Source organism: Orbicella faveolata, unplaced genomic scaffold, assembly GCF_042242905.1.
Source record: "Orbicella faveolata isolate gen_17 unplaced genomic scaffold, um_ofav_v1 contig_34, whole genome shotgun sequence".
Lineage (NCBI taxonomy): Eukaryota > Metazoa > Cnidaria > Anthozoa > Scleractinia > Merulinidae > Orbicella > Orbicella faveolata.
In genome coordinates, this window is record NW_028301563.1 from 8,345,001 (window position 1) to 8,370,204 (window position 25,204).

Below are 25,204 nucleotides of genomic sequence, written 5' to 3' on the forward strand. Positions count from 1 at the left end.
GAAGGGTGCAACACAAGGGGCAGTTTTTCTTTTACCCGCCCCCCCCCCCCCTCCTACCAACTACAGACTGTTATTCTTACATGCATAAGCTACACCTTATTTGTCTAAACCATTTGGTCTGAAAAAGACCGGAATGCATTTTGACTATTTTGGTGTGCAATAGGGTATGTGTTGTCGTTTAGTCTTGAGTTTGGTGTGCTATTTAGGTGGAACTAATTTATTTCCCCGTTTACGTCGGAATTTTTCTTACGTTGTTCCCAAGAAAAGCCACTGGAGGCCAGTAACATAATTTGTAAAATTTGGTAGAATTTTTAATTATTAAGTTGCATGCGCACTCTAATTTTGCTGTAAAACTATTTCCATAAATAGCGGAGTGTAAATATAAGGCCTTGATCCTACCTCTACCCAAGCAGTTATTCCATTGTGTACTGGTTGTTGATTTCCACCGCTAGTTGAATGGTTCGCGGAAACAAATACGTTCGGGGTGCTGTTATACTTTCTAGCAAAGCGAATATCCTACAGAAACATTAAATATTCTCATTACATTTGTCATTGTATCCAATAAGATACCTTTGGAGTTAGTTGGCAATGCAGGTTCACTGGTATATAGTTTCAAGCAAACTCTTAGATTTACTTTGACCAATTTAATCATCAAAATGTAGATGTTCCTCATCAAAAACACCCTGATACTGACCTTGCAGAAAGCATTGTTGTAATCTACAGGAGGATGCTGGGCGTTAGCAAAGTAGACTGAGCTATGCTCTGTGAAGAGAGGCTTGTGGAGAGAGGAAAACGCCAACCATTTCTATTAAAGTGAAACGAAAAAGTTTAAATTTATGAGCAATTCCAAAAAGAATGGGTATATAATTGCATTGGTATAACTGTACTCAACTATAATATACATTTTGATGACAAAGCGTACTATAAAGCAAACCCTACCACAGATTAATACTCAACCAGCCCCAATTTTTTCTAAATATATAAAGACATATTCTTGTGGCCCAGTTCTATAAAGGTCCTGTTTGGTGGAAGCTGTGACACTTACAACATGAACATCTTCGTGCGATCCTGCGTAGTTCTGCAGCTCTCTCAAACAAACTTTGAATGAAGATTGCGTGACGTCTTCAATCCACACGCTAGCAGCGTCACGCTTAAGTCCGGCGTGATGATGAGCAGCAGTTACAAATACTGAGGGTATCACTGAAAACTTTCCCTGAATGGAAAACAAACAAAAAAGAAGTTATAAAGCAAACAAACAAACAAACAAACAAACAAAAAATCAGGACGTTTTTTTTGTTTCGTTTAAAAAAGTTTGAAATAACAACAGAATAAGTGGTTGAGGAACCTAATATCTAGAAAAAGGAGAAACCAAGATTCCTAGCCAGTAATTAAGACTGTCTAAAGCCTAGGATGAGTTAACGAAAGTATCATGTATTCAGTGGTCCAGTGACATCGTAGGCTAACGTGAAGTTAGGGCAATGTCAGTTAAAACAGAAAAGACTAACCGATGGAAAATTGATAGCTTTACAAGTCGTTCCAGTCCACCATTGTGATATTCGTACTTCCCCGGCAACACCACCCACCGGAGCCCCTTGGTACGCCATCCAATCAATTGTCACGTTAGCATGTGATTTCCGCTCATTGTAGCCTGCCGCCATTACACAAGAAGTGAATCGATCATAACTGACATTTTCGATCCACGACACAGCGGCATCATGTACATATGACTTGTCACTGGTGTCAATATGATTGACAGTGATCTGAACTTCAAGTGGTTTGTCTGGATAGAACACATAAGGCTTAAGGTGGATAACTTCACAATGTGAATATCCCAGTGACGGAATATGTGGCATGTGACGGCGACCTCGCTGGAAAGGGAATCCTTAAAAACATAATGAGAAAAATCATAAGCTAGTCAGAAGGAATGATTGAGTTTACTAGTTGTACACAAGTCAATCGCATCCTCATCATTATCGTTTTGATCATCGATGTCGTCAAAAGATTCATTTTAAAGCAAATCAAAATATTACATTCTGACCTTCACAACTACCAGGGTGTTGAACGGAAAAGTTCAATTGCAGAAGACACATTTCCTGTCGAAACAAACATTCATTGTCGTATGTCGTGCCATTTGATGAGCAGACTGGTTCTTGGTACGATGGACAACTGTCCTCAGCAACGCAGCGAGCATCATTTGGTCCAAACGCTTTACACAGACAGTGATAATGACATGTCACGTCGATACAGGGATCCAAGTCTGGCAATGAAAAAAAAAAAAAAAAAAATGTAAAATAAATAACTAGATAAACAATTAAAAAATAAATACACACATACATGTAAAGTAAAAATAAAATATGTTTAAGTAAGCAATGTTTTAAGACAAATACGAAGGGAACTCTCAAGCTGATGTTTCTACGTTGTTTCAAGATATATGTGCAAATAAATTACACTTAGTATAGGTAATCATAGGGTTTCGAGTTCAATTTGGAATTAAATTGCACGAGTGAGCTTTTTGAAAAACTCACAAGTGCAAATTAATTCCAAATTGAATGAGAAAAACCGTATGATCACTTATTAATGATATAAACATGAAAATATTCGCGGGAAGGAAGCCGGAAGATCTTTCTTGAAGCCATTTTTTTTCCTCATTCGAGGAAACTTTTTTTGAAAATTTCTGGACAAAAGTTTCGTCGTCATTTTACGTGATATCTCTAGCTTAGAAAATTCGCTATTGTTTTTCAGCCAATCATAATCCAGAATTACGATGTGTAATTTTCACTGGTGTTACACTTTTTGCACTGGCGTTACACTTGAACTGCACTGCTCTCAGCCAATTAGAATCGAGTAATTTTTTCATGCATTTTATTAAAAGATAAAAAGTATTGAATGGTTCTTTTCACGATTATTTACTATTTACGCTTCGAAACCTTTAATTTCGGGTGTAATCAATGCAACTTTTCTTTCCTCTTTAAGACATTTCGAATTCATTCTCAAACCTCAACTCATTCTTAACTATAAGCATATGGAATGTTTCTGACTGCCTACCTCCAGTGACCATGTAGTCGACAGTGATAACATCTTTGTTGTTGGCGTCATTGTTGTAATTCTTCACACACACCTGTGCCTCAGTTGTAAATGTATGCTGAATAATAAAGGAAAAATTATAGCGAACGTTTCTACCCTTTGCTAGTCCTGACTGAGTACAGAGATTCACGAATAATACAAAAGGAGGTTCCAAAGAAGTTTATCATATGATTTTTGTTTTGATAGGTTAATACTAGGGCCAGTAATGACTAAGGGCCGATTACGCGCCTCCAAAAACAACGCAAAACAACAACAACAACAACAACAACAACAACAAACATATTAAAAAAATAAATAAAAACACACGCTTAATTACAAACCATAGAAAATAGATGGTGTTAAGTCCTCTCCAGTGCAATGATTGTGCCCAATTATCTTGCAACGTATTGCTTACCTCAACCCAGGCAGTAACGGCATTACAACGTGACCCAGACAGATTAAAATTGTTATTGTTCACACTGCGCTTTGGCGTTACCAACACAATTGGAGGAGCATAAAGTGGCTCTGTGAAGTTTATTGTCTGCAGTTTTAAAGGAAATAGTACTATAAGTATTGTTTAGTTCTACAACGACGGAGTCTTAAATTTTCTAGGAGGAAAAATACAAATTGTACATGTCTGATAAGTGATGGACTTTCTACCGCTGTCGATTTTAAGTCAATCGTTCAGGGAAACCTCTCTGTAAACTACTTGATCAACTAAAGAGGAGTACGCTGCAAGGAAGACTGGGCTTTAGAAACTATTTAGCGCGCCACATTGTTGCAATAATAGATGGTTCTGTTTTGCTCAAACATCAGCACAACGTTGACGTGACAAAGGAAAAAAGGAAATTAATTGTCGCAACTGACCACTATTCATGAAAGCAAACTGTTGTTTTGTTGCTGCTTTTTCCATCCCATAATAGAGTATCGGTAACGTAATGTAGAAATAAGGCTGAGTTAATCCTTACTTGACAGAAAGCGTAGTTATCTTGATGAGATGGTGAGTTTGTATTGGTAAACACGAGGCTGTCGGTTGTAGTAAAATTGTCAACTCTCAGATTTGTGAACGCCATCCAATTCTGCAGCAGAATTTGGAAACAAGTAATGAGAAAAAAAAATCAATAATTGTTAAATAACAAAATAAATCAGTGGAAATTTTGTTAAAGTTCAAAAGCGTTAGGCAAATGGGGCAACAAAGAATTTATGAGCACGGCAATTTCAGTGTAAGTGCATATATATGTACATTTTGTTGGGGGCGGAAGGGGGTATTTTGTTTCCTTGTTTTTTTTTTAGCTTTCAATGATGTAAACGTCTAGTACTTTTGATGAAAAAAATGTATAAAAAAACAAACAAACAAATAAAGAAACAAACAGACACACAACAAAATAAGCAACATATTAAAGAGCATGAAAACTGAAAATAAACGGGCATTTTTTTTATGTTTTAATGTTAATGTTAATGTTTTTTTTTAATGTTTTAATGTTTTTAATGTATAGTAAAGAATTGGATTAACCTCTGCTGTACTTGGCAACATCCAAACAGACGTGAATACATGTATTTGAAGACAACTACTTATCGTTTCCCTTTTCTCCTAGATTGTAATTAGGGAGAGAAAAGGTGATGTTGTTGATTAAGAGGTATTACAAATTATCCAGTAAAAGAGAATTATTATCTAGCTCACTCACTATTTTGATGTTTTTATGAGGTCCATCGAAAATCTTGGCTTCTCGGAGGCAAATTTTAAAATTGTCTACCCTCAATGTCTCCACCCACACAGCCATGGCATCTTGGGGTCTCTTGGGAATTTGGTGACCAGCAGTTACAAATATGTTTGGAGGAGTAGAGAAACGCTGGAATAAATTAAAAAAATAGATAAAAATAAACGAAAAAAAGAAAAAGGTAGAAGAGGACTTGATTAGATGAAAATATTTAGAGTAGTTAATTGCCCAAAATATTACAAATAATTAGACATAATTTAATTGAGGGGCGATTGTATAAAAAATAAAAGCAAAACACACGACGCAACGAGGCAACGAGGCAACGAGGCAACGAGGCAACGAGGCAACGAGGCAACGAGGCAACGAGGCAACGAGGCAACGAGGCAACGAGGCAACGAGGCAACGAGGCAACGAGGCAACGAGGCAACGAGGCAACGAGGCAACGAGGCAACGAGGCAACGAGGCAACGAGGCAACGAGGCAACGAGGCAACGAGGCAACGAGGCAACGAGGCAACGAGGCAACGAGGCAACGAGGCAACGAGGCAACGAGGCAACGAGGCAACGAGGCAACGAGGCAACGAGGCAACGAGGCAACGAGGCAACGAGGCAACGAGGCAACGAGGCAACGAGGCAACGAGGCAACGAGGCAACGAGGCAACGAGGCAACGAGGCAACGAGGCAACGAGGCAACGAGGCAACGAGGCAACGAGGCAACGAGGCAACGAGGCAACGAGGCAACGAGGCAACGAGGCAACGAGGCAACGAGGCAACGAGGCAACGAGGCAACGAGGCAACGAGGCAACGAGGCAACGAGGCAACGAGGCAACGAGGCAACGAGGCAACGAGGCAACGAGGCAACGAGGCAACGAGGCAACGAGGCAACGAGGCAACGAGGCAACGAGGCAACGAGGCAACGAGGCAACGAGGCAACGAGGCAACGAGGCAACGAGGCAACGAGGCAACGAGGCAACGAGGCAACGAGGCAACGAGGCAACGAGGCAACGAGGCAACGAGGAAACGAGGGAGCGAGGGAGCGAGGGAACGAGGAAAGAACGGATCGAGGGAACGAGAGAACGATGGAGCGAGGAAATGAGGGAGCGAGGGAACAAGGAAACGAGGGATCGAGGGAGCGAAGCAGTGAGGCAGCGAGGGAGCGAAAGAACGAGGGAGCGAGGAAGCGAGGGAGCAAGGAAGCGAGGGAGCGAGGGAGCGAGAGGGCAAAGGAGCTAGGGAGCGAGGGAGCGAGGTAGTGAGGGAGCGAGTGAGGAGCGATGGGGGACGAGAGAGTGGATAGGTGAGGAAACGAAGAAGTTACGAAAATACAAAATACTTTTGGAAACTTTCTAATCGCTAAATAGATAGATAGATAGATAGATATGCCTAACTAAACTTTTGTTTTGTTGAGAAATAATAATCAGCTGAACACAAACGATACATAGAATTTCTACCTGCTGAAAATCGATCCTCTTGCATTCCGTCCCCGTTGTCCAAGAATTTAAAGATGTAGTACCAATCTGAGATCCACGCAGCGAAGCCTGGAAGGATAACCAGTTTACCTCCACCGTCCTGTTGGAACCATTTCCGAATTCAAGCACACAAACAGTAAATTCACTTGCTGTAACAGCTTCAACCCAGACTGCAGCGCCATTCCGAGGCTTTTGGCTCTTTACGGTATGGCCAACTGAGGCAAGAACCGTTACTTGCTGTCCGCCGTAGAAGGGACTTGGGAAGTAGATCACCTTGCAAGCAAACAATCCCGGTGTAATGGTAGTTATGTTGTCTTTTCCAGCTTTGAAACCGAGTGCTGTAAAGGAATAGAGAACGATTTGTTTTTGTCTTTGATAAATCATAGTGGATGCTCTTAATCGATGCACCCCTCCCCCAGTTTCCTTCCACTTCAAATTTCTTCGCGAAAGGCATTAAAAAATCTTCAATTGGCGATTAATATAAGGTACACGATCGCGGAACTTTAAGAGAAAAACTATCATACCTTCGGTGGCTGGAGCAAGTGCACAAATGAATAAGAAAAGTGGAACGAAGTAGATCGAGCGTTGGCGCACAGACGACATGTTACTTCGACTGAACGGGAACTGTACTCTGATGAGTATTAAAATGACTACGCACAAGAGCTATCTGTGTATACGTGCTGACTGTCATCTACGTGATAGGACAAGTCGAATGATACGATTATCATGATGACAATGATGGCAAATAGCCCGTTTTTCTGTTCTATTATGGAGATGGTTGCTATTTGGTGGGCGGGGGGGGGGGGGGGGTCGGAGGTGCTTGGTCCGTAGACTAATGGCCATAATTATTGCACGTTGTACAGTTAAAATATAGGATTTGCCTGGGTATTGACCTGATTTCTCCGTCGCAAGTGGGAATTCATGCAGGTCTTTGACAAAACAGCAAAAGAGAAATGTCGCATGTGCAAATTCTGTTCAACTTTAGAGCTGTCTTGTCTTGCCAAAAGTTATTTTTCAGACCACACCCTATATCCCTTTTTACCCATTCGCGTCTACCCCGTTATTACCAAAGATTAAAATCAATATTCATGAAAAAAAGGTATCCAGCTTTAAACATTTCGCATTATAATATGATAAATCAATCTCTCGTCTTCGAGTTTCTAACTGTCGAAACTAAATGAACTTGCATGTATATTTCGTGTTTGCTTGGCATGCTAGTGCCTGTGGCCTAATACACACTGAATAGGTCAGCAAATCGTTCGAGAAAATGTCATGTTATGTTACGTTTGAGCACTCGTCACCGCAGGTGTCCCGTTTTTAAAATTCAGTTAAGGTCATCACATCTTGAAATATAGTTAGACTGTCTCCAGGGTTTTTGTTTGGTTTTGCCTTAGTTTTGCAAAATAGTTTATTTGATCTATCTTAACGTCACTATTTTGTAATTCATGTTCTCTTTCAGTCTAGTTTCATTCAAAGCTAATGGTAACATGTTTTGTCTGTTTTATGTTAACATGTTTTTTTTTTATATGGAAAATGGCTTATAAGTAGTAAAAAATAAAGCAAAAAAGACCATTTAAACAAGAATGCTGTATTATCTCACATAACATAACAGTTAAATCAATCATTTTAATTTGTTGGACTTGGTTGTAACTCCAGTGCTCCAACATCGATAGCGATAGAAATGAGCTCCGGTGTCGATTTGTCTAATGGATATTGAGTTAGTGTACGGAATGCTAAAATAATAGCGCCGTGGTTAAGCACATCAGGCAAGCTGTAGAGACAGCCAGTTTGATTTAATTGTTTTTACAACAATCGACGATGACCTTATGAGTTTTTCTTTATATTTATGCCTTGAAAGATGTGGAAAAAGTTGTGAAAAACTGCGATAGAAGTTATATTTCACAAGCAAATTACTTTCGTCTGTTCTAACTCCCATGCACCACTCGATTCTATTGTTTATAAACCAATCAGATACTAGTAGATAACTAGTATTGTGTCCTAAATAAATCTCTAGGCCCAATGATGACATCGATGCTCTAAATTTTGACAGCTTGGTTTTAAACCCGGTGATATATTTCGTGTGATTTCGACAATTAAAGCGCCTACATGTGATTTCTAAACTACATGCGATTCAGGAAGAAAGCGGAAGTCACGCCATGCCTTGCACATGCTCCGAATCGTGAGGCTACCTTTTAAGATTTCCTCTTTCTGTTCACGTTCATTATTGCTTGACAGCTCGTCAATAAATAAGTTAACATCGCAAGCATAGCAGTTGTTATTGGGGATATCGCCTGCTTGTCGGTTTCATGGATTTGTAACTTTATCGAAGAAACCACGACTTCTTTCAAAGCTTTTAACCTTTACCCACATCCGTATGACAGCTTTTCTGCAGATTTCACAATCGCGTAGGTAAATACAAATATTGGTTAATCTCGGCTTTCTGAGAAAAAGGCAAAAGATTTTATTCCTTCTAAAACTAACATCAATTTACTATTGCCCCTTAGCAATAAAAAAAGATGAAAAAAAGAACGAGTACAAGCGCATGTTAGGAAAAGGACCACCCGTTCACTGTTCTACAATTTATGAACTTTAATGCCTTTTTTAGAGATTGCCGATTGATTTGTAGAGATTGCCTACTATTTGGTATAAAGCTCGTTGATCTATAATAATGTTTTGAATTAAAATCGTATTCTGGATCCTGAAGAAGTCCAGTTTATGCCGTTTATGAATGAAGAAAATTATCAATGAGACATCTATAGAAGAATGAGAATTAACACTGACAACGAATTTGCGATACTCTAGCTAGTAAAGTATTTAAAAGCGGATCACAGCGCAGGAAAACCGCCCTTATTTAAGACGGATTAAGCCTTTTAGTGAGTTTAGAAAAGTCAGTTCTTCTCCGGGGGTGGGGGGGAGAGGGGTACTTCCTTATATGGGCTATATAGGTATGTGCGGCCCCAAAGGGTAGGGTTTTTCAGCCGTTTTGGTCATAACTAGGGAATCGATTTTGGTCATTTTGGTTATAAATAGGGTATGGTTTTTGCACTCTGGTCTTGAATTGGGTATGTTTCTTAGAAGCAGCTACTTTTTCATCATTATCAATAAGACCGTCAACAAAAGCCCTTCATAACTTATGTTTAGGACAACTGTGTCAGCCGCAGCCTTCATAAATAGGCTATCGAATTTTTGGTCAGGTCATATATAGGGTAGCAAAAAACTGAGATTTTGGTCATAAATCGGATAAGGGTTTTGGGGAGTGGGCCGCACACGCCCACCCAACTTTTCTAGAAGTACCCCCCGGGGTTCTGCTCAATGATGGCATAAATTTTAATGTAAATTCTGAGAATTTGGTGCTGTGTCAAAACAATATCACTAAGTTGATGATCTTCTCTATTTCCGTCACATTCCTGCTGGTTAATGTTTTGGAACTGTAAAGAGAAATATAAGTTTGATCACTTCTGGTAAAAGTGCTAGACAACGGTCCGTGACATGCGAAATGTCTCCATACTGTTCGATGTTAGTTTTACACTATACGTATGGAATTAGAAAATTAAAGTAGATACGTACTCGCTATGCAACATGTCCTAAGTAAGCAAGGAAAATGCGCTCCGAGGATAGGGAAGCTTTTTTTATTTCAGGTGTTTAGAGTGGCCTCCACGTCACATAACGTGCCTGGAATGTGTCAACAAATCATTTAGAGAGAGCAGCCTGTGAGAAGGATCTATAGGATTGTATTGTTCGTTGTGTATTTCTTTATCATGGTTTGCCGACTTTTCTATTTTATCTTTCCTAATTTGAATCTCATTCCATCTCCTATATGGACGAAGACTTTGCATGTTTGGCACAATAAAGAAAAACTCGTGTTTACATAGCGATAGACTGTTTTGTGTTTGCTAGGTTCAAGCGGGTTTAAACTAGAAAGACCTTTTAAATTAAATTACTACGTTAAAACAAACAGCTAACAAAACTAGAAAAAAAGAAGTGGGGTCTTGTTCGTGAAATCATCTGCGCTATTAATTGGGGTTTACAAATATGCTGCTCCATCGTTCCTCTTTTGCTTCGCATTCGTGAATTCGCGTCACACGCCAGGAAAATAAAAGGAGTGACTGCAGTTTATTGATACTGCTTAAAGGAATGTTAAATATTTACTTCCCTTTGCTTGGTTTAGGTGATTTTAAAGTTAAAGAGCTGAAATGACATCGTATCACAAGCACAGCCGCGTCTCTTTGTTTGTTAAATCACTTTTAAAATCGACGTTGGACATTTTTCTGTTTCAGTGATGCGTAAGAAGCATGATCGCTCATATCCCGGACACGCATCCCTATGACGGCCTGTCACAGGGAAGCTTGTCTCAGTATTTTTCCACGCGTCTGATCACAGACCCGTGAGAAAATATTGAGAAATGCGTGTTAATCTTTCCGGGAAAAAAAGACAAAAGGTTTTTATGTTACAAAAATATAAGCCGCTTACTGATTCCACTTAGTAGTATTGAAAAAAAAAAAGAAAAAAAAGAATACAACTATGTTGAGAAAGCATGCTCGTTGAAACAAGACTGGTATTTTAATGATCTTTAATGACAGTCAGGTCTCGAGAAGGTTATGGTAACACAGCTGGATAGACTATATTTATGAATAGCTCAGTGTGTGAAAACTGGATCACGTTGTAAAACAAATATTTCTCACTTTGGAACAATTATGTTATGTCGTTCCTTCCAAAAGTGAGTTAACAGAAGAATAGAATTAAGGTGATTTCTTAGTATCAGACTGGGCTTTCTTCATCAGTTACGTGCGTGACTAGCGCGAGCAACCATTGAGAAGATGGCGGCTTTTTTTGACTTCACGGCTTAGCCCGTCTGAGCAATAAATCGTCATTATTTGGTAAACGAATACAGTCACGTATAATGTCTCGCTTATTGTGGGTCATCCCATTTCTGTACAAAAAATATGGACCTATTACTATTCTCCTGAAGAAGAAAAAAATGTGTATTTTTCTTCCTAGCAACAAACGTGGACTTAGCAAGAACTTGTCATAAAGTAACAAGTGGCCTAAAGAACACTGCATGTTAGAAGCAAGTGGAGTCACTGTTTGTATTTGGCACTGTAAATGTGAAATTGAAACAGAACTTTACTTATCATACATTACTTTGAAGCAACATTTTGCTTTTTGCAGGCTTATTTTCTCGGTTCTTAAAAGAGTTAAAAGAACGGCTCAAACAGAAGACCTCTCAGGAAGCTTACATTGTAAGCCATTTTAAAGTGATTTATTCGTAGGCATTGTGACCTCTTTCGTCCAGCCTAAATTTTCAAATCACATTACAATGGTTAATTGGTAATCTGGCAAAGTTAAGTTTAACGGAAATTTCTGCATGTAACTAGCACGAGCTTGTGAAATTTCGTCCTGTAATTCGTAACTTTCTTTACCTTTTTTTAATAACTTACTTCAAGCGAGGAGCCTTACATAGTAGAGGATCTTGTTTTCCTATCCCTGCCCGATGACACATGATTTCGACCTAAATAAATGAAGTTTCGGTTAGCCTAAATGGCGATCATCGTTAGCACGCACCGATCAGTTAACCCTCTAACTTCTGTGACATATTGCATGGCAATTTGTAACTGAAGCGAGATCATTAAGATATTAAAGAAAATATATCATCTCACCGCAGTCCGGTCCCGGCGTTGAAAAATCGATCCTAATGAGATTGTAGGTGACCATGCACTAAATCACAAATCTGTAGCAAATTACATTTTAGATCCTTTTATTTGGGACAGTCAGACTAAGGAAGCTGGGGCCTTATGCAATTGAATCAGGTCATTCGAAACGTTATCTGAAACCAGCAACAAAAATTCCACTGACCTACATTCGAAACTGCAAGTCAAACAGATTATTTCCACGTTAAATAAAGTATGTCTGTCTATGTCTACAGCAAGTCAAACAGCAAGTCGATCTGGGCGAATTGAGGCCAGAACGCGAAAAGTGATACACGAGCGCGAAACGCGATCACGAGCGCAACGCGCGAATGAAAAAAAAAAATGTATACTTAATTGACCACTTCCCATTGGGGCTTTTCAGGACCAATGTAGACAAACAATGATAAATAAATATTCAAATAAACACTCGGTTAAGAATCCCAACTGGCGAGAGACAGACCAGCTGGCTATTTACAAGCGCTGCCGAGAAGTTGAACTCGGGGCTACCGAGAGCAACATCAGCTAGCGGTCAGAACGGGATATAATCCCAAGACTTACGGATTTCAAATCCGGCGCTCTAACCACTCGGCCACACTGCCTCCACACGCTCCGCGCTTGTGTTTCGCGCCTCCCCGTGTCCCGACTACTGTACTTCAACTGTTCAGGAGGCGACAGGTCAGATCGGGCCGACGCCGTAGAAATTCGTCACGTCAGAAGAAAGGATTAGGTCCCTTTCCCATCGTCATAACTATTCTAGCCTGCGTAGCAAGCGTTTCCTTGGGGTTGGGGAACAAAGAAAGACCTATGAACGGGATTTTCGGTGTTTTGCCCTCGCGAAAAATGGAGCGAGAGCCAAAAAAAGATTTTTTACGCGGTAATTCTTTGCTTCCGAACCCCACGAAAACACTTGCTACCCAGGCTATAACTATATATTCTCCAAACTAAAGTGGATTACAATATGAAGCAGCAAACAGCGAACAAATTGTTAAAACACTACCGTGACCGACTGCAATGTGTTTGAATTTCTAGAGCAACGAAAAACACTCTCCTCAATTTCTCTCGCATCATGCCCCCAAGAGATCAAGATAGCGGCCCATCGAACTCAACGATAGACATCTACCATCTCACAAAAAAAATAGAGGAATGTGAGTGGTCTAGCCTGTTATCGTCCCCTGTAACAAGTTTCCTGGAGTCGTTTGCCCACGTATCGATGATTAAACTTGCATCAGAGATCATGTAAAGCTGCTCTTTTTGGCCAATCGCAACATTTTATTTTAGACTTTCAATTACAAATATAATAAGTTCATCTTATCATAGGGCTAGCTCCGTGAGCGGGCAAGATGAATCAAATCCTGCGCTGTGATTGGCTACCCGAGCCGGCAAGATGGAGCTGTCTTGCCCGCTCGGGACTACCGCCGCGTCCCGCAAGAAAAATTTCTCCGAAAGCCATATAATAAATCCTTTCTTGAGCAAGCATGTTCGGCCAAGATGGCTGGATATTGGCCTCGTCCTTTTTTTGCGTGTTTATGGACCTCGACTCCGTCTTGGTCCATAAACACGCAAAAAACACACTTGGCCAATAGCCAGCCATCTTGACCTCACGCTTGGTCAATAACCCAGATATATATTTGCGTAGGTCCTAGAAATACTTAGCACTTCTCAAAGTTATTTCTGGAATTTCTATAGAACATCGGTCTTATATATAGAACTTGCATAGGACATCACGCATCGCTACTTTTTGGCCAATCACAGCATGTCATTTCAGATTTTTAACAACAAGTAAAATAAGTTCATCACATTTTAGCAAAGGTCCTGAAAATATTTAGTTCCTCTTAAAAAAAAAAAAACAACAACAACAACAACAACAACTACAACATCTAGAAAACATCGGTCGGTTTTAAAATGGACCTATCGTGTATATTTAATTGAATGTATATGAAGACTTTTAGTTACAACCGCCTTATGCAATGTACAGTAGCACACGAAAGTACATGTAATCCTCAGTAGTTTTCCCTTGAATGGTCACAGCCTAGGAATTCATCCACAGCACAATAAACAGTACCACATGAATACTTCTCGCTTTCATTTGAATGGTAACACACTAAGGTTTCATCCAGACTTAAAAGTAAAAACCACCTTATATAGCATAATAAGCAGTACCACATGAAAGTACTGTTCAATAGCTTTCATTTGAATGGTCACACACTAAGGTTTCATCCAGACTTAAAAGTAAAAACCACCTTATATAGCATAATAAACAGTACCACATGAAAGTACTCCTCGCTTTCATTTGAATGGTACCGCACTAAGGTTTCATCCAAAGACTTAAAAGTAGAAACCACCTTATATAGCATAATAAACAGTGCCACATGAAAGTACTACTCAGTCGGTCTCATTTGAATGGTAACGCACTAGGGTTTCATCCACAGACTTAAAAATTAGAACCACCTTGTATAGCATAATAAACCGTACCACATGAAAGTACTGCTCAATAGCTTTCAATTGAATGCCAGTAATACACTAGGGTTTCATCCAAAGACTTAAAAGTTGTAACCACTTTGTGCAGCATAATAAACAGTACCACATGAAAGTACTACTCAGTCGGTCTCATTTGAATGGTAACACACTAGGGTTTCATCCACAGACTTTAAAATAAGAACCTCCTTGTACAGCATAATAAACAGTACCACATGAAATTACTGCTCAATAGCGTTCATTTAAATGGTAACACACTAGGGTTTCATCCAAAGACTTAAAAGTTAGAACCACTTTGTGCAGCATAATAAACAGTACCACATGAAAGTACTGCTCAATAGCCTACACTTGAATGGTCCCTCACTAGGGATTCATCCACTCATTTAATACACTTAACCAATATAATCAATAGCACCACACGATACTATTACTAGCATCTTAACTTTCCGCTGCGTATAATTTTAGCATCCATTGCTTGCTCTTAAAAGACAGGGCACCCAGCACCTCCATTTGTATGGAAATTGAAACCCGAACAGTCCGTAAGTGTAAGGGTATCTAAAAGACAATAAACGTTCCGGGGAGTTGGGAATTGCGACATTGACCCCGCGGAAATTGATCCTCGCAGGTGGCATGACCCAGGACTCAGGAAACGTCTCCAAGGTATGATGGTATTTAAGAATGAAGTTGTCCCCTGACGAGGCTGGATAGAATTTGTGAAGCATTACCTCTGTTTTGCCGCTAGTTGTCCTATTTGCTGGTATCCACCTCACGAAATCAGCGGTCGCATTCCCAAAGATTGCCATGAAACCATTTGCTTTAATTCCTGATCTCGTCAACTCCGAATAGGCGTTTAAGCTCTGTGTTCTTAAAATAAATGATATATCTGCGTCGTGGTCGTGTGGCAGAATGTCTCCCGTGCGATAAGCACCAAGAAGGGTTCCTGAAACGAATTAATACAAACAAAAGTAATCTTAAGTCTTTGCTGTCACGTTGTTTCTTTTCGAACAATGCAGGCTAAACGAATCCGTTAATTAATGCATGCTTAGTCTCTCCACAGAACCTCTATTTAGCCAAGCAAATTTTTAAAGTAAAACCAAGGGATCAGCGTACCCCTCAACATTACATTAATGAATTGATTATTTGAATATTGAACACCGTTAAAAATGGTGAATTTTCTTTCTGACAGTACTCGGAGCTACTTGTAAATCACCGCAAATCTGCTTTTTGTTTGGAAAATCCACGGTTCTACATGTTAAGAGTTTCACCTCTGAATTGGTCGGAGAGAGGTTTCCGAGCTCATAAGGGACCGTTCATTTTTTATAAGGTAGGGGGGGCTGGTGGGATTTGGGGGGGGGCATGCGAAAAAAAATGGCTTTCGAGGGGGGGCCATCCCAAAAAAATAAGGGAAAAAGGGGGGGTCACGTGAAATATTTTAGTAAAAATTTAAAATGGCATGATGTTTGAATATCAAAAAAATTGCTATAGAATAAACATAGAAGGCAGGATACAAATTTATTATAAACTTTCCATTTGCTTTAAAAAAACGTTTGGCGACAAAAAGCATTTGTAGCTACTGAAAAGAAGTATTTAACACTGTTATTTTCGAATGCAACTTTCACTGGCAGTCATCTTCATCTTCGCTGTCGTCGAGTTCTTCGTCGCCGCTTGTGCTGCTATGGGAGTCTCTTTCACCAATGCTGCAAGAAGCAGCAATGCTTTCCGTCAGAGTGTACTCTTCAGGGTACATGAAGGTGTAAACATAATCTCTGACTTCCTGCTCAAGGTTGGTGGTGATTCTGCTTCTTGCAGCATTGGTGAAATAATTCCCTTCCAAGAGCTGTGCGATGTATGGCCCATCTCTTCTAAATAACGACGTGGCAACATGCTCAACTTGAATACACTCTTCCGGGACGGCCGTTCTAGGAGGGTACACAAGGCATTGTGGAAGATCATTTCCTAGCGGGTTTCTAACACAAATTCCATAAACTCGTTGGACGTTGTTTTCAGTCCGCTTCCTCTTTCTTTCATTTGACTTTCTGCGGTTTTCTTTTTTCCTTCTCCTTTTGTTGATGTGCTGTTTGAGTATGCCCTTAAATATGCTGTTATAATTGCTCTTCTTATTTTCTAGTGCTTCCATGTCCTGCGTGACCTTCGTCAACTTAGCTTCTATAAATTTGATCTGTTTTACATTAAAACTGTGGGCAAATTCTTCGCCCTGCTTTAAAGCAAGCCCATTGGACTGAAAGAGTGTGGAATCGTGGCAATCAACTTTTCCACCATTGCTCTGTGTTCTTTGATGGAGAAGTTCAGTTTTCTTCCATCACTGGGCTTCAACTGGTACCCTGGCATGGAAAACTCACTCGCCCTTTCTGAACAGCCATCCGCACTTAGAAAGATTGCTTCTTTTGCTTGTAAGATGTCAAACTGCCTGGATCGTTCAGCTGTAAACCTTTTCTTAAACGACTCGTCGCTTTCGCCATTATTGCGCATTTTGGAATGAGCCTCTTTCATGATTATTATGGACGTGCCCCGTTCTACATCGTGCAAGACATAGCAGCACTCAACTAACGTCAAGGAGCTTAAAGCAAAAATACGCACTCAACGTATAGCATCAACCCCATTTTAAAGACGGAGTTTGCAAAAGAGGAGGAAATAAAAAGGAGGAATAAACCTATACATCGAGCAAGAGAAACACAAGCTCGATCAGATAGCTGCAAGAAACATAGGAATGTCTCTAGACAAACGTATAGCTTTCTCAAAGTAAAGCTACGGCGTCTCCGAAGGAAATCGTAGGAGAACAAATATGATATCCGTGATAACGATCTACCTACTGTGCTTGCAAACAGTTCTAATCACAGCCGGGCCCGGCGTCACAATATAGAATGCAAGTAAGCAACATGTTCACGGTAAATTTCATATTTTGTCCCTCAAAAGCAAATTCATGGAGATTTAAAAGCATATCTTGCAATAGAAATGAGCCTAAACAATGCAGAAACACATGGCAAATTACAGAGGTGTCAAACTCAACGAGTCGACATGCAGATGTGAAGTGAAGTGAAGTGAAAGACTTTATTTTGATAACAGCGGAAACCATGCAGACCTATAACCTGTAAAAATTTGCCATAGCACGATCTAACGGCTCAACTCCACTAAAATTCCTCCTTATTACACAACATGAAGTGCCCTTCATGAACACGAGTGAAGCGACAAGAAAGGTCGAGTGACCGAACTGAGAACGGTAAATGTACAAATGTCACGAACCGTAAAAGTCGTGTAGGCTAGTCAACCCCATTTTACCTTGAAAATTAAGAAATTTTAAACCATAGATAAATTTAAACCAGAACAAGTATGCTAAAATTTATAAAAAGTAATCCACTATTTGCAAGATTTGAGAACACTCGTAGCTTTTTGTTTTACCTGGACAGGGCAACATTTATACATGCCTATCACTAGAGTAGAGGTAAAAACCTTCCAAATAAAGACATCTGTAAATTAAATGTAACAATGTGTTTCACACAACACATCAACAGATTTCCAGTTTTTTCACAACACTTCGTACTTGGTTCAGTATCACAATGCAGGAGCAAGGAAAGACTCTGTTCCAGGCCACTGTTACTTCCGTAAGATTGAGAAGTTTATGAATGAGCACTATGAGGAGGGGGAGAACTACAGAGAGTTTCTAAAGTTGTCCTGTCAAGAAAAGGTAGGAGAAATTTGTTCTTTTTGTTGTGAATGGACTGGATCACCCATAGAAAGATATCCTAAACCAGTTCCTGACCATTCCTGCCTACCGGAATACCACTACCTCTCCTACCAGAAGACCCCAAAAGAAGGGCGTGATCCAGATGACTGGCAGCCAAGGGTCCAAGCGAAGAAAGAGCATGGAGGTGGCAGGCTGGTTTTATCTCACCCAGAGAGCGTTGCTCTATTTGCAGATAAGTTTATTGTCAAATCAAAGTTTGTGGTGGATTATCTTCAGCATCTTGAAGTGCTGGAATTTAAAAGGAAAAGGAGAGCAGAAGAAAAGGCAAAGTTAAGTAGGGACGCAAAAGATAAATCATATGAGGATTATACTTGGACTGAGTTGTGCGAAGATCTAACCAAGCTTAAAAAGCAACGTGTTCCAGAACAAAACAAGTACTTGAACCACCACGGGCTGAAGCAGCATTTGAAAAGCAGCAAGAGTGAGAAAGTAAAGGCAATTGTAAGACATTCATGCTTGCGGCAGAAGAGTCCTCTCAGAGCTGGCCAACCAACACTGAGAAATGCCAGGACATTGACACAAAATGACAACAGGGTAAGTGCTGACAGCAGTGAAACGGATGAAAGTGACAATGATGAGTATGACGGTGATGCCATTGACTCTAGGGGAGAAGATGACTCAAGTGATGTCATTCTTGCATTCATCAATTCAGATGAGGAAGATACCAATGAGAGGCCAAATGCCACACGCTCAGGGCGAGCCATAACTAGGAGATCCGAAATTGACTTCTCTTTCTTTTGATTTGTTTTTTAAACAACAGCTCTCTGTAGTATAGGGATTGTAAATATTGTCTTCATAGTGAGCACAATAACGTGAAGTAGGGGGATAATAGAGAAATATTAAAAGAGTTGAAATCTAAATATTGTTTGTTCAATTTTTTTTTGGGGGGGGGTCATCCCAAAAAATGACCGCTATAAGGGGGGGCCATGTGAAAAAAATTGGTAAGCTGAGGGGGGGGGGGTCATGCGATTTTTAAATGGTGCTTCCCAAATCCCACCAGCCCCCCCTCCCTCATAAAAAATGAACGGTCCCTAAATTCGGCCGCGCTGGCTCATTGCCGCCATTTTGAGAGGAAATTGTATTCTCTAAGAAGAAATCGTTTTTTAATTCGAACAATAATTCTCGCCTTTTTTCAAAACGAATACGACTTACTCACTTATAACCGCAAAATTAGAGACCCGCGAAAAATGTTTTCGCGGCAATGAATCACGCATAATCCAATGCCTGCTATTTAGTTCTTTATTAATCAACGTTCACGTCACTTGTAAAGGGCTCATAGACTTTGCCCTGTACTCTGTATAGCTCTGCTTTATTTCGTTAAGTGTCCAAGTGAATATACGAAAGATCATAAATTTGAACTGCGGCGAAAGGTATGAAGATATGATTGATCATCGCAGTTATATTTATCGTAAAATTAAAGCCTGAAAAATGTTCAGACTTGAACGGGATTCGAACCTATGACCTCTGCGGTACCGGCGCAGCGCTTTACCAACTGAGTTATCAAGCCAGCTGGGTAGTGAATTCGTAATATACCCGTAGGTGGTGAAGACTACAAGTGAATATATGAAAGAGATCATACATTTGAGCATATATTTGACACTTGAACAAGTATAAATGCAATTAACTATCGATGAGGAAAACTATAATCATTTGTGCCAATTCTGAGACTAAGTATAAATGTTCATTATAAATTAAAGATCAGTATTCTGACAAATCTCGCGAAATTTAGTTTATTTTCGCGTATTTTATAGACAAATTTAGGCCCCGCAAAATTACTCCCTCGAAAATAAGTAGCAATAAAGCATACACGTGTACGTGCGAACGTATCTTAAGGTCTTAAGGTTACAGTATATCTTCAGGGGTGTCTCGCGTGCAAGCGATGTAGCGCGTGCAGTTTAAGCGGTAGATACTCAAACCCCTATATCAAATTAAAGCTTATAGAGCTGGCTATCAAACTACACCAAGAATTCTGAAATAAAATGAATTTCCGAATTTTTCACGACCACTGAATGCGAGCGCCCGAATCACCTTTCGAAAGCTACAAGTCAAAGCGAATTTCGTTTTTGGCCAATTTAATTTTTTTTTCGGTTTCACCGCCCTAAGCGCTTAAAAAACGTGTCTGCGTTTTGGCATATTCAATTGCAGTAAAAAGTTACAGAACATTTCGAAATAGGATGAAAAAAATGTGGAGTGATCGTACAAAAATCGCTCTCGAAGAAAAGGTATTTCGAAATTAACAATTCCCAGACACGCCTTTGTAGTTTATATGTTAAACTAGCTACTGTCCAAATTTGAGGGCAATTGAACAAATTCCGTTTGAGTTGTAACTCTTTAAAGTGTTTGCTTCAAGTGAAAAAAAATTTATTCGAGAAAGCAGCGCTAAGAAAAATCTTCTGCTTCGCAAACAAACTCCGCCCACAAACGCCTTCAACTGGGTTCTCAGATAACTGAGCCAATCAGTGCAGGAAAAGTTTACTACCATTAACCTCCTGGTGAAATTTACGTGCGAATCTCTGAAAAGCTCTTGTGTTTCGCAATGCGCGCCAGGAACCGAAGGCGGAGAGATAATTTTTCTGTAGCTCGGTCTTTTTTTGAAGCTGGTCTCGCTAAATGGGGAAGACCTAAAAAGGATACGAACGCTAGAGTGGCTGAGCGAAGAAAGCAAACAAAAGAAAGCGCGGGGAGCAACTGTGTGTGGTCAACTGTGCATGAATAATATTTCAAATGGTCTCAATGAGTCCGGCGATTCGCCGATATCGGACTCATCAGAAGAGTCTCTGTTAGCATCCCTGTTGTTGCTGTCAAGTTCCGAAATTTTTACACAACCCTTTTTTACTCTTACCACGAATATTTTGCCCGCCTTATTCGATAGCTATAGCTTCATCCGCGTGGCGAACTTTCGCTTCTTCACTCATTGATGTATTTTCATTCGTTCTTCGCTGTTTTCGCTTTTTCGAACTGGTCCATGGTTTTAACGTGGTCTATGTTTACTTATAACTTAATAGAGTCACACCTAATACCAAAAATACTGGGTAGTCAGAACAACTATGCTGTTCAACTGAGTAGTCAATTCGTGACATCCATCCAGGTAATTCCCGCGAAAATCGTCTCGGTTGATTACATACACGCCATAGGGCTGTCAATCAAGAGGTAAACTTTTACTTCCGGTGAAAACGTAAAACCGCCATTTGTCCGCCAATATTAAGCCTTTTTCAATTTTTTTTGTCACAAACTAGAGATTATTCTTCGACTACTACTTTGACCCAAAAATCCAAATTTCAAGAAAATTTTCGAACCGAAGGTATACCGTAACCTTAATATCACAATTAATTCTATTCTGATTAGAAGCATAACCAGCAACTCACCATAGTCGAGCCAATACTGAACACCAAACTTGTCAAACACCCTCGAGATATTCTGCACCATAATCCTCGAATTTTGACGTTTTTCATCAGTTAAATAACACTCGTCATTATAGCCACCACTCGCAGATGGAAGAATAACCAGGTGGAGACTAACAAGAACTACGAGCAAGATGATTAACATGACTGTCAATCCTTTGTTTGTTAGGTTGCGTTGTCTTCGAGGTGCCAACTTACAGCAAGACATGCTTGGCTTGATTTTCTGGTCACCAGTCTTTGATATGATGAACTCAGAATGCTTCGCAACAGCTTTGACGAAATAACGCGGGGAACAATATTGTATTATTCAAAGCAAAACATGTTGAGACAGGCGTATTTTGTAGCTGGTGGTTTTGTCTCTCTCACTTGGATCCTGGCTTCGAATGCTCATCTGCATGCAGCGAATCCTGCATATAGAAATAAGGAGTCTAATCAGTAACCGGATGCATCATTAAAAAAAGAATTCATTCTTTAAGAGTAGTCTTTCTTTAGACACACAACATTCGCAGATATCACTGCTTCAAGGCTGCCCTACCGTCTCCATATTGATGAGATCTCTTGCAAGGAATTACTAAAACACTGTAAATGTGAAAAATTAGCGGTCGTGGTTCACGTTCTCCAGACAATGCAGAATTTGGTCATTCACGTTGTTGTTTTGCAGAGGAGGGCAAAGAAATGCACCAAGAATCATAACGCACGTGCACAGTCATTGTTATCCTCATTAAACCTTTTGTTTAGCGACTTTGCCGTTGCCGTTACCGTCGTGGTTTTCTCAATTAAGCTCCCTACTTGTAGTATAGAAGGAGTGACAGTCGTAGCTTTGACGATGATTTTCTCCAGCAGTGAGAGGGTATTCAGCGATTACTCAAGAACATAGTCGGTATTTGGGCCGGATACGTGAAGACTCTTCGAAAAACGACGAGGACTAATCGGGGAATCAATGATATAACTTTAAAATTTCTCTGGTATACACGGTAAACGTAATGTGGTTTTTCTGTAATGGTGATGCAGTGGTTTCGATTTCGATTCCGAGAATCGTGCGGTATGGTGGCCGACATCGGAGTGGAGGACTGAAAAGAGAAAATCTCCCCGACATGTCGCGCTATGAATAAGCGAAACTTACTACGGTCTCCAATTATTATGATACTTAGATAACATGGAATGTAATGAAAACAATAAAGCTTTGTGATCTTGTGATACCAAAAGAAACGGAAACAAAACACGGGCAAGTCACGCAATCTTTTATCAAAGTGAGTCTGACACAAATGACCATGAAGCGATTGCTCCGAAGATTCGTCCACAGTTTTGAGAATCACTTGGCATTTCTGAAAGATCGTAAAATAATCTCAGGAGGTCCCATTGCTAAGTTGTTCCGTCGAAATTGTACAAAAATTTCGGGCTATGACTCCGACTATAAATTGTAGATGTCGAGAATAGGCCGGGCCGAGGACATGGCGATTTTAATTTAGTATGCTCATACTCAACCTCAGAAAATTCTGAATTAAATAGGAAACCAAAAACGAAATCGGTATCCCTTAGATTTTCCAAACAATCATAGATTGTTTAAGAGCTTCAATATGGCATTCCGTGGAAAATGTGTCAAAATTTCAGACCGGCGGGCAGGCTATAAGCAACTCCATGCAAAAGCCGTACCCGATTGCCGGGTATATGATCGAAGAATTGCGTTAACCAAACAACTGACAGCTAATGAAAGAAAGAAGACGTTTTACTCGAGCGAAACGCTTCAATAATACAAATGCATCAGCGTTGCGTAGGACTAGAGAGATGTACCTTAAGCTTGGGAATCATTTCCTAAAGTTCGCTCTCGAGTACAAGAACAGCAGTACAGCTTTAAAATTAATAGGGTACTTTTTGTACCCTCTATAAACTCAGTGTAATTCAATGTTACCTTTAAAAAGACCTCCCGGCCCGAGGAGCGTGTTTTGCCTTTCGAATCAAATTGAAAGCGCGATACCATAACCACATGATATTTTCCGCGTTGGGGTATCTTTGTGGTATGCTAATTTGATTCGTTGCCACATGGTATAAGCAGTCCGGAATATCCCGATATATTAGGACGGTTGTGTTGTCACGAAACTCACGTTTCAACCAATGCGAATGCGTGTTTTGGCTGGAGTGTTGCGTTTCACAACAAACCAAGAGATTCAAGATGGCGGACAAAGAGAGTCGCGAATACTTTCCAATGCCATGAATGCGGGCCCTCAGGAGGTGTATATTTATCTCGAATTGGGTTAAATACTGTCCAAATAATAAAATTAAAGGAAAGTTTGTGTTCGCGTTCCATGTCACAGGCAATTGTGCCCAGATAACGATTATCCTCGGACCGAAGGAAGCATTACGGAACGCAATGCGAGCTAAGTTTGACGAGCTGCAGTTATCATTCTTTGGAAAGAGACGGTACAATCGGTAAGCATCTTTACTCTGCATTTTTCTAAGCACAGAAATGATCGATATGAGAATTGAGGCTTTCCTCTTATCTAGGGATTATTGGGCCGAAATCGACAGCACGCGCGTGTTCTTATATGCCAGCAAAGATAAATTGTAAATGTCCAAAATGTTATACATTTTGGCTAAATCAAGGAAATGAAATCATAATTGAAGCAGAATTTTGAATAACGCATACGAGTGAGAAATTCTTGTTCTTTTATACAAAATAAACTAAGCTAGAAAAATAGTGTTTTCAGATGTATAGATCGTCAAAAATTCCGTTAACATATTCTTTGTAAATCTGAAATTTCTCCATTTTGGTATTTATCTCAAATATTTCTTGTATCTATTTGTTGCTGTGCTAAAAGATATCATGTCTGATTTCCACATTTAAATTATGAAAGTCCACATATAATTGTTGACTTTAACAAGTTATTTACCCAAAAATATCAAAATATAATTCCTGGACAGGTTGACAAGGGAGCATTGACAATCCATCCACATGTCCCAAGGTTTTATTATATATTTATTTAAACCGATACAAAACGAACTCAATCTTGAAAGTGAAATCCATTTTACTTTATTCACTCTTTAGGTACTCTCAACCTTGAATTTGCCTCTTGGCAGAATGCAGGACCTGAAACAAATCACAAGCGCTTAGAAGATTATTACATTGCTCACAGATGTCAATATTATTACAAATGTATTTTTCGTTTTAAAATATGAATTTATTTTGAATTTAGTTACCACATTAGTTCTCACTAACTAATTAAGAGAGTGCCCTCAAGTGGTCTGATGACTCATATGTTTTCTATTTTTTATTACATACTCTTAACCAAACTGATATGTTTCCTGTTCACAATCAATTAATGTTTTGCATTAGTTTCACAATTAGTAACTTTCAACACTCGACACTACATTCTAAGCTCTTGTACTTTTTCAGTCTTTGCTTTCATAATAGTTATTTTGCAAAAATAGTACTTTCTGGTACATTCAAGCTTCATGGGGAGGTGAAAAAAATCATCATCTACTAAGAACAGCTGCAGTGTGTATAGGTTTTAAAAAAAATGCCAAAAAAGAATACAATGCCCCCTACAAACCTTAACTTAAATGTTTGCATGGCCCTCAAACGTCTGGTAAATGAGCACAAACAATCTCCTCTACCCTTTGTGCCATTCCTTG

At 39.7% G+C, this 25,204-nt stretch overlaps 3 protein-coding genes across 3 annotated transcripts in view; 1 reads left to right on the forward strand and 2 right to left on the reverse strand.

Annotated features, from left to right (window-relative positions):
* Positions 1-6,877, reverse strand: part of LOC149104570 (uncharacterized) — a 20,296-nt gene extending 13,419 nt beyond the window's left edge. Inside the window, exons 1-11 of the mRNA XM_089270808.1 lie at positions 6,773-6,877; positions 6,231-6,586; positions 4,749-4,913; positions 4,032-4,142; positions 3,479-3,604; positions 3,046-3,142; positions 2,039-2,257; positions 1,506-1,882; positions 1,046-1,213; positions 695-805; positions 400-516 (exon numbers count right to left, since the gene is read on the reverse strand). Of these exons, the coding sequence (XP_089126934.1) occupies positions 400-516; positions 695-805; positions 1,046-1,213; positions 1,506-1,882; positions 2,039-2,257; positions 3,046-3,142; positions 3,479-3,604; positions 4,032-4,142; positions 4,749-4,913; positions 6,231-6,586; positions 6,773-6,851 (1,926 nt within the window). The 5' untranslated portion in view covers positions 6,852-6,877. The remainder of the gene's footprint in view (positions 1-399; positions 517-694; positions 806-1,045; positions 1,214-1,505; positions 1,883-2,038; positions 2,258-3,045; positions 3,143-3,478; positions 3,605-4,031; positions 4,143-4,748; positions 4,914-6,230; positions 6,587-6,772) is intronic.
* Positions 6,878-9,855: 2,978 nt separating this feature from the next.
* On the reverse strand, positions 9,856-23,583 carry LOC149104571 (ribitol 5-phosphate transferase FKRP-like). The gene is made up of 4 exons (XM_089270967.1): positions 23,484-23,583; positions 21,539-21,981; positions 12,494-15,350; positions 9,856-11,757 (listed from the first exon to the last, which is right to left on the reverse strand). The coding sequence occupies exons 2-3, from the start codon at positions 21,780-21,782 to the stop codon at positions 14,872-14,874; spliced, it is 723 nt and encodes a 240-aa protein (XP_089127093.1). The 5' UTR covers positions 21,783-21,981; positions 23,484-23,583; the 3' UTR covers positions 9,856-11,757; positions 12,494-14,871.
* LOC149104572 (uncharacterized) lies at positions 23,360-24,765 on the forward strand. Its single transcript, XM_089272242.1, has 4 exons — positions 23,360-23,439; positions 23,628-23,803; positions 23,887-24,001; positions 24,618-24,765. The coding sequence occupies exons 1-4, from the start codon at positions 23,360-23,362 to the stop codon at positions 24,631-24,633; spliced, it is 387 nt and encodes a 128-aa protein (XP_089128368.1). The 3' UTR covers positions 24,634-24,765.
* The last annotated feature ends 439 nt before the right edge of the window (positions 24,766-25,204 follow it).

Bases quoted from the DNA above. Each gene is read 5' to 3' on its own strand.
- LOC149104571 (XM_089270967.1), bottom strand. From the start codon at position 21,782: ATGTCTTGCTGTAAGTTGGCACCTCGAAGACAACGCAACCTAACAAAC. The intron at 15,351-21,538 runs GTGAGTTGCTGG...AATTCGTTTCAG, and splicing joins TCAGTATTGGCTCGACTATG to GAACCCTTCTTGGTGCTTAT.
- LOC149104572 (XM_089272242.1), top strand. From the start codon at position 23,360: ATGTACCTTAAGCTTGGGAATCATTTCCTAAAGTTCGCTCTCGAGTAC. The intron at 23,440-23,627 runs GTACTTTTTGTA...TGGTATAAGCAG, and splicing joins ACAGCTTTAAAATTAATAGG to TCCGGAATATCCCGATATAT. The intron at 23,804-23,886 runs GTGTATATTTAT...TCCATGTCACAG, and splicing joins TGAATGCGGGCCCTCAGGAG to GCAATTGTGCCCAGATAACG.